General features: G+C 36.9%; 1 protein-coding gene across 1 annotated transcript; it reads right to left on the bottom strand.

Moving 5' to 3' along the window:
- Nucleotides 1-20: 20 nt before the first annotated feature.
- Nucleotides 21-6,991, bottom strand: LOC127662000 (RING finger protein 141-like). The gene is made up of 6 exons (XM_052153011.1): nt 6,907-6,991; nt 5,271-5,465; nt 2,713-2,821; nt 2,320-2,501; nt 2,095-2,202; nt 21-1,908 (listed from the first exon to the last, which is right to left on the bottom strand). The coding sequence occupies exons 2-6, from the start codon at nt 5,402-5,404 to the stop codon at nt 1,758-1,760; spliced, it is 684 nt and encodes a 227-aa protein (XP_052008971.1). The 5' UTR covers nt 5,405-5,465; nt 6,907-6,991; the 3' UTR covers nt 21-1,757.
- Between the last annotated feature and the right edge of the window lie 2,041 nt (nt 6,992-9,032).

The following is a 9,032-nucleotide window of genomic DNA, read 5'->3' on the forward strand; positions in this document are numbered from 1 at the left end:
AATGAAATTAGCTCAAAAAATGATTCATTACACTTTATTATCTGAGATTTACACAAGCCAGAGGGAACTGAGAACACTGACACCCCAATCCAATACATAAAGTCCAAAGGTGTCCTAGAACACACCATCATAGAAGAAACTGCAACTAGTGTAATTTGTTCTCTGATAAAACTATTAACATTCAGTCACTTCATCTCTATAAATCTGTGAGTATATTATTATGGAAATAAAATTGAAAAAGTAGATTAAATCTTCATGAACAGCTTTAAATATTAAAAAATTACTACTTAACATTTTTATATAGCATTTTAACTATACATGTCATTAATAATTTAATGATAACAATTCACAGTCTCTCTCATACTCACAAAAGTGCAAAATGAATAGTCTTGATTTTAGAATGTCAAACTGGAAAAAAACTATTAAAAGAAAACTAACCTCCAGTCATAGCCTGTAGAATAAAGTACAAATTCCTATGAAAAGATCTAATTATGTTTCAAAGTAATTATGCATGTTGGATGTAACCCAGCCATGCCCCATAATTGAAGGGTTAGTTCACCCAAAAATGAAAATTCTCATTTTCTCACCCTCGTGCCATCCCAGATGCGTATGACTTTCTTTCTGCTGCTGAACACAAATTAAGATATTTAGAAGAATGTCTAAGCTTTTTAGGTCCATACAATGCAAGTGAATGGTGACCAGAACTCCAAAATTAGTTAAAAGGAAATAAATTAGCATAAAAGTAATCCATCAGACTCCAGTGGTTAAATCAATGTCTTCATAAGTGACCCATTTGGGTTTGTTTACACTTCATATAGTGCCATCTAACATTCTGTGCATGCGTTCAGCACTAGAAAGTGTAATCAAGCTTGAACTCATGATCGTGGCTAGAGACTGCAATGCCAAGATGTACGGTGAGAAAGGAGTTACATTTTGGTCTGTTATCACCCAACACCAACTGGATCACATCAGAATTCATTGATTAAACCACTGGAGTCTGATGGATTACTTTTATGCTGACTTTATCTCAACTTTGGAGCTTTTGGAATTCTGGTCACCATTCACTTGCATTGTATGAACCTACAGAGCTGAAATTTTCTTTTAAATCTACATTTATGTTCAGCAGAAGAAAGAAAGTCATACACATCTGGGATGGCATGAGGGTGACTAAATGATGAGAATTTTCATTTTTGGGCGAACTATCCCTTTAACATTTAATCCAACTTACAGAGAGGTAAAAAGTTCATTTCAAATATATCACTAAAGTTATTCAATTTTATATTATAATTCAAATAAACTGTACAGTAATTTTACCACATCATGTATGACTAAGTTGTAGCATCAATCATACCATTAAATTGTTGCACAAGCTGATACTGAAACAATTCCTTCAGGTATTACTGGACAAGGCCTCTACGAAACAAACACAATTAAGTGCAATTACTTCACACACAAGATAAAACAGCAAGTGCCACGAGCTAAAAACAATAAAGGCAAAGATGTTCAATAGCTACATGTTATCTAGCATTTATCTACAGAATGCATGTTCACAGTCTATGAACTGGTTAGGTGTCATAACGTGGTGCATTAACCTAAAAAGTGCTTTCAAAAAAGTCTAATTATTCAGCAGTTATTGCCTCCAGTGAGAGACACTATACAGTGCAACAAATACTCAGTCCCATAGTCATCCTATGAAATAACTATTTACAGAAGGTTATTGGGAGAGAGTGAGCATGACAGTGGCACAATGCTTCATTTTAAGGTCTGTGTGGGTGGCCGGCTTCATCTGCAAGATTGAGAATGTATCCAGCTACATCTTCCTCCGTGGGAGCATCTGACATGACCCACGATTCATTAGCAGCAGTCACCTGAATACGGCAAACGGGGCAGTTGCGGCTTTGACCGCTCCTAAATAAGGCAAGAGGACAGAGATCATAGACACAAATGGAGTGCGTTAGCACACCTTTTGACCAATTAATTCCCCTGACTTTTTCAGTCATTCGTGATTACTGGATAAGGATTTTTATTTTTATTTTTTTACATAATGTTCTAGAGATCTTGTCAATTAAAATAGATAAAATCACAGATTCTTACCACTTGTCAATACACTTCTGACAGAAGCTGTGTGCACAGGGTAGAATAAGATCTGCTTTTCCATCCATACAGATACAGCATTCTTCTTCATCAGTCAACTGTTTGACCCTATTGCAGAACACAAACCATATACAGTATATTGCATGTTGAGACAATTACTCATCCATAATGCATCATTCATCAGAGACTTATTTAGTAAACAGAATAAATGCAGCTGCAAATTACCTGCCCATCCACATGCTGGCCTGGCAGGTATCTTGTGACGAGAGCTGTCCAGAGGAACCCTCTGCGCCCATCTGAGACCCAAAGACTTCAGCAGCCTGACTAGTGATGTCTTTATAGAGTTGCATAAACTGGTACAGGTTCATAATGCGTGAGGCCTCCACCATTCCATCCTCTTTGTTAATCTACAAATACACAGAGAGCAGAAATCACACCCTGCACAAACATCAATCAGTTTCGGCAGAGCTAACACTGGAACTGAAGGCTACATTTCAAATATACATTTGAAAGGAGTAATCCATTTCAAAAGTTAAAAGCACAGTTTGAACTTTTAAAAAACTTTTTAAATGTTATTATATTTTACCTAGAAATTCTGTGGTTTTACATTGATCTCACCTTGGTGCACACTATTCTCACAGCAACCTTCCATAATGCTGATGAATCAGATTGAGGCTGCACTTCAAACAGAAGATGTTTCTTTTGGCAAGAAGCTAGTTTAGCAGTTCTGTGAAAGAAAATGAATTAATGATCTTACCTTAATATGCAATAATGTGTGTTATTATCAGCAGGAACTAAAAACGGTTCAAGAAAACAAATAAAAGTGTTTGCAGAATGTAACCGAAAACAAGAACAACATTATTTTGATATGCTGGTAACCGGTTAATAACCAGCTAATTTCTTCTGATACATGTTTCATGAAAACAAAGACTAAATGGTTTATCACAGTACAATTTCAGAATTACACCACTTGGGACTTTTTAGTTGAATATGTTAAGCATGTGCTTTATACTGAATGAAACTGCTGCATTGGACATTTGTTTGCCTAATTGCACGTTGTGGATGTAGACATCCTTGACATGCTGAAGACCTTTTAGAAAACCATAGATAATTACTACATATACATGCATGATTAATCAAGATGCAAGGAAAAATATACAGTGAGGAAAATAAGTATTTGAACACCCTGCTATTTTGCAAGTTCTCCCACTTAGAAATCATGGAGGGGTCTGAAATTGTCATCGTAGGTGCATGTCCACTGTGAGAGACATAATCTAAAAAAAAAATCCAGAAATCACAATATATGATTTTTGAAATATTTATTGGTATGATACAGCTGCAAATAAGTATTTGAACACCTGAGAAAATCAATGTTAATATTGCAATTACAGAGGTCAAACGTTTCCTGTAGTTTTTCACCAGGTTTGCACACACTGCAGGAGGGATTTTGGCCCACTCCTCCACACAGATCTTCTCTAGATCAGTCAGGTTTCTGGGCTGTCGCTGAGAAACACGGAGTTTGAGCTCCCTCCAAAGATTCTCTATTGGGTTTAGGTCTGGAGACTGGCTAGGCCACGCCAGAACCTTGATATGCTTCTTACAGAGCCACTCCTTGGTTATCCTGGCTGTGTGCTTCGGTCATTGTCATGTTGGAAGACCCAGCCTCGACCCATCTTCAATGCTCTAACTGAGGGAAGGAGGTTGTTCCCCAAAATCTCGCAATACATGGCCCCGGTCATCCTCTCCTTAATACAGTGCAGTCAGCCCTGTCCCATGTGCAGAAAAACACCCCCAAAGCATGATGCTACCACCCCCATGCTTCACAGTAGGGATGGTGTTCTTGGGATGGTACTCATCATTCTTGTTCCTCCAAACACGGTTAGTGGAATTATGACCAAAAAGTTCTATTTTGGTCTCATCTGACCACATGACTTTCTCCCATGACTCCTCTGGATCATCCAAATGGTCATTGGCAAACTTAAGACGGGCCTTGACATGTGCTGGTTTACGCAGGGGAACCTTCCGTGCCATGCATGATTTCAAACCATGACGTCTTGGTGTAATACCAACAGTAACCTTGGAAGCGGTGGTCCAAGCTCTTTTCAGGTCATTGACCAGCTCCTCCCGTGTAGTTCTGGGCTGATTTCTCACCTTTCTTAGGATCATTGAGACCCCACGAGGTGAGATCTTGCATGGAGCCCCAGTCTGAGGGAGATTGACAGTCATGTTTAGCTTCTTCCATTTTCTAATGATTGCTCCAACAGTGGAACTTTTTCACCAAGCTGCTTGGCAATTTCCCGTAGCCCTTTCCAGCCTTGTGGAGGTGTACAATTTTGTCTCTAGTGTCTTTGGACAGCTCTTTGGTCTTGGTCATGTTAGTAGTTGGATTCTTACTGATTGTATGGGGTGGACAGGTGTCTTTATGCAGCTAACAACCTCAAACAGGTGCATCTAATTTAGGATAATAAATGGAGTGGAGGTGGACATTTTAAAGGCAGACTAACAGGTCTTTGAGGGTCAGAATTCTAGCTGATAGACAGGTGTTCAAATACTTATTTGCAGCTGTATCATACAAATAAATAGTTAAAAATCATACATTGTGATTTCTGGATTTTTTTTAGATTATGTCTCTCACAGTGGACATGCACCTACGATGACAATTTCAGACCCCTCCATGATTTCCAAGTGGGAGAACTTGCAAAATAGCAGGGTGTTCAAATACTTATTTTCCTCACTGTAGATGTAAAATGCACTTTTCTCAGTTGTTTCCAAGTCTTCACTGAATTATTGTTAGATATGATGCATTACTACAGATTTGTTGCTGCCGGATTTTGACTAAGAAGCAGATTAAAGAGTACTTTAATTTTAAAAATAACCATTATTTTATTTAGTTCTAACAGGTTTCCAATTAGAAAGGAGGCTGTGGAACACCTGAACCGAGGAAAAAAAATAACAGTTTCTTCTCAGAAATAAACTAAATGAAAAATATTTTGTTTTTAGTTACTGATTAGTTCAGATAACATTCGAAAGTAAAGATTAAGCAGACTAAAAGCAAGCTCTTTTTCATTTATATGAACTTTAATAGCCTTGTTCTAAATCTAGGGAAAATATGTATAAATGGGATGTATAAAACAGGTGTTTTTTAACAAAATAATTGATCTTTAAAGCTTGCTTACACATCATTGAGTTCTGCCACACGACCCAAGAACTCATCATAGGTGAGGTAGCCACTGTCACGCACTAGCCCCACATGTTTGATCAGTTTCTCAGGCAGTCTGCTCACTGCATGGCCAGAAAGCTGCTGGCCCATCTCAGCTCCACGCGGAGGAATGATCTATGACAATTCTAGACCTCATTCAGTGCTGGATGCCCTGGAGGAGAGAGAGGTTGTTGATATAAATTATGACTTGAACAGTGTTTTTTTTTTCCTTTTCTGTCTTGCATAATTGCTTTGCAGTTTTTATGATCTTATATTAACTGAGAGACCAAAAAGAATTTTGGCACTTCTAAAACTTCTATTTGTCAAACTGTAGAACAATTTAAATAAACAGCTAAAAAATTATAAAGAATTGTAAAACACTTTACAGTATCAAAAATATACACTTTCCTTTATTATAGACCTAATTTATGACAGATATAAGATACACTCCTAGGTACACCTGGACACAGTTTGTTTTTTGGTTGTTGGCAGATAGGATGTTCCAAGCTTCTTGGAGAATTTGCTACAGTTCTTCTATCTATTTCGGCTGTCTCAATTGCTTCTGTCTCTTCGTGTAATCCCAGATTGACTCAATGTTCAGCGGGGGACTCTGTGATGGCCATGACATCTGTTGCAGGGCTCCCTGTTCTTCTAGGAATGTTTGGGAGTCTAAAATGTATAATTCCTATGGACACACTAAAGCTGAAGATATAAATAACCATCTGAAGACAAATGTTTTTGTGAAACATTGTATGTACCTTTATGTATGTACGATTTATAATAGTCCTTTACGATTGTTGCTTGTCAGACTGTACGATATGAACGCACTGATATCGCCATGTCAGACTGCACGATATACACTGTAGCCGACTGTGCTCCCAATCGTCCCGATTAGTGAACGTGACTAACGTTACAGGAGTGTTGCGGAATAGAAGCGAAACTTTTTATATACTTTTTAATACAAGCGAAAAATTTTGCCCACATCAGAGGAGCCTAAGCTCTGTATTTATTTAATTCAGAGAATAATGCTTTCATATTGCTTTCAAGTATTTTCTGCTTATTTATTACATTTTTTTATATAAAATGAAAAGAAGAAAATCACTGAAAGTGCTTGAGTAGAGTGATAACAGGGGACAAATGTTGCTATGGTGCAAACGCGGAGCAGGTTTCTTTCGGTTGCGAGAGAGGAGCGGAATATCTCATCTGACCGTCGTAATAGCAGCCACTCTATACGGCTGTGATGCTAAATTTCAGACACTGCACAAAGATCGTCGGAGGCTGAAGATCATCGCAAAGGCTATTAATGGGCCGTCTGTAAACATGTCACACTGAACGTTGTAAGATTGCAGATTATGCCTTGCGACGAGAGAAATTCTTTAGGATTCCCGAAATTTGTCTCAGACGGCATACATACATACACATATATCTATGGATACATTCTATAAATATCTTGATCCAAAATCTTGATGTTGAAAACAATTATTATACGTTATATTGTTTACTTGGTTAGCCAAAATAAAACTGCCTTAACACAAATAAATCCATGAGCGATATTTGCGCATTAGCTACAAATGTACAATAACTAACCGAGAGGGAAATAAATGACAACAAACCTATTGACAATTGTTTTATCCAGTAAAATAATTGAGATGACGCCAGAAGAATAACCAGTAAACATGACGCACAATGATGACGTCACGGACTCGCTCAAAGGTAAAAGCAGAAACCCTCTACATATAGGAACCTGTAAGATCAGCCGAAAATAGCATAATGCGGCGGGCTCATAGACATTCACTGGCGAGGAGATAAGAGGCCTTTTTTAATGGATGTCTAAAGAGAAGATGCTTCATTACGCTGAATAAACTGCTTTCGTAATGAAACAACTCATCATTTAATTATTTAAACACCTGTCCATTAGTCTTCAATATGTTTTACGCCACACAATCCTTTTGGAATAAACTATGTGTGGAATTTACAGCAATAAAATTGCTGTTTTAAAAGAAAGACACGGAAAGTTTCGCGACAGGTAGGTGTCAGCATACGGCGCTCCCATTCGTTTGTATCAGAGGGTTTATGTGATACCGACGTAACACGCTAGTTGACCTTTACGCTCTCTATATATAAAAAAGCGGAGATAAACCTATGTATGGAAGATCTCTAGTGAACTTTTTTTTTTTTAACGAGAATAAGCAATGTGGCTCTTCTTTGGACGGTATTAGAAATAAATAATAATAAAAAAAAACACTTTTATTCTTTCATTTATTGTAGCTTCATTTTTTACTTTACACCTGGAATAAATTATAAATCTTTTTTATTCTTATATTTTTTTATTCACATTTGTTGTGAGTTGTATATGTTTGTATGCATGTTGTATACATATGGCAATCATTAAAAATATATCACTGATATACAGTTTGGGCAATATGAAGCCAATCAATGGAAGCTGGATTCTTCCAATGTAAACAATTAATTGAAACCACAATTCTCTTAAAATGTTTATTTGCTCTCTCATTTAACTATTATATTCTGTGTTTTGTAATACAAATCTCAATGGGGTTAAGATCCATAACACTCTTTTCCAATTATCTGTTGCCCAATGTCTGTTTCTTTGCCCACTCAAACCTTTTCTTTTTGTTTTTCTGTTTCAAAAGTGTTTTTTCTTTGCAATTCTTCCCATAAGGCCTGCACTCCTGAATCTTATCTTTACTGTACATGAAACTGGTGTTGAGCAGGTAGAATTCAATGAAGCTGTCAGCTGAGGACATGTGAGGCGTCTATTTCTCAAACTAGAGACTCTGATGTACTTATCCTCTTGTTTAGTTGTACATCTGGCCTTCCACATCTCTTTCTGTCCTTGTTAGAGCCAGTTGTCTTTTGTCTTTGAAGACTGTAGTGTACACCTTTGTATGAAATCTTCAGTTTTTTTGGCAATTTCAACCATTGAATAGCCTTCATTCCTCAAAACAATGATTGACTGATGAGTTTCTAGAGAAATCTGTTTCTTTTTTGCCATTTTTGACCTAATATTGACTTTAAGACATGCCAGTCTATTGCATAATGTGGTAGCTTAAAAACAAACACAAAGACAATGATAAGCTTCATTTAATGAACCAAACAGCTTTCAGCTGTGTTTGATATAATGGCAAGTGATATTCTAGTACCAAATTATAAATTTATCATGATTACTTAAGGATAAGTTATTGGAGTGATGGCTGCTGGAAATGGGGTCTGTCTAGATTTGATTAAAAAAAAAACAATGTTTCAAATAGTGATGTGCTGTTTTTTACATCAGTAATGTCCTGACTATACTTTGTGATCAGTTGAATGCCACTTTGGTGAATTAAAGTACCAATTTCCTTTCGAAACAGCAAAATCTGTACATTATCCTGAACATTTGGCCAACATTGTGTGTATATATACAGTACTGTGCAAAAGTTTTAGGCAGTTGTGAAAAATGTTCCATAGTGAGGAAGTCTTCAAAAATAATGACATAAAATATTTTAACTTATCACTTAATGATATACAAAGTCTAGTAAACATAAAAAGCTAAATCAATATTTGGTTGTTGGCAGATAGGATGTTCCAAGCTTCTTGGAAAATTTGTCACAGTTCTTCTATCTATTTAGGCTGTCTCAATTGCTTCTGTATCTTCATGTAATCTCAGACTGACACGATGTTCAGTGGGGGCCATGACATCTGTTGCTGGGCTCCCTGTTCTTATCTATTTGCGCAAGTAATG

This window comes from Xyrauchen texanus, chromosome 21 (assembly GCF_025860055.1).
Source record: "Xyrauchen texanus isolate HMW12.3.18 chromosome 21, RBS_HiC_50CHRs, whole genome shotgun sequence".
NCBI classification, from domain to species: Eukaryota; Metazoa; Chordata; class Actinopteri; order Cypriniformes; family Catostomidae; genus Xyrauchen; species Xyrauchen texanus.

What these genes read in the sequence shown, in the direction of transcription:
- LOC127662000 (XM_052153011.1), bottom strand. Translation starts at nt 5,404, where the DNA reads ATGGGCCAGCAGCTTTCTGGCCATGCAGTGAGCAGACTGCCTGAGAAA. An exon ending in TGAGAATAGTGTGCACCAAG is followed by an intron (nt 2,502 to 2,712) that starts GTGAGATCAATG and finishes GTGTATTTGTAG; the next exon opens with ATTAACAAAGAGGATGGAAT. An exon ending in CAGAAGTGTATTGACAAGTG is followed by an intron (nt 1,909 to 2,094) that starts GTAAGAATCTGT and finishes TGCCTTATTTAG; the next exon opens with GAGCGGTCAAAGCCGCAACT.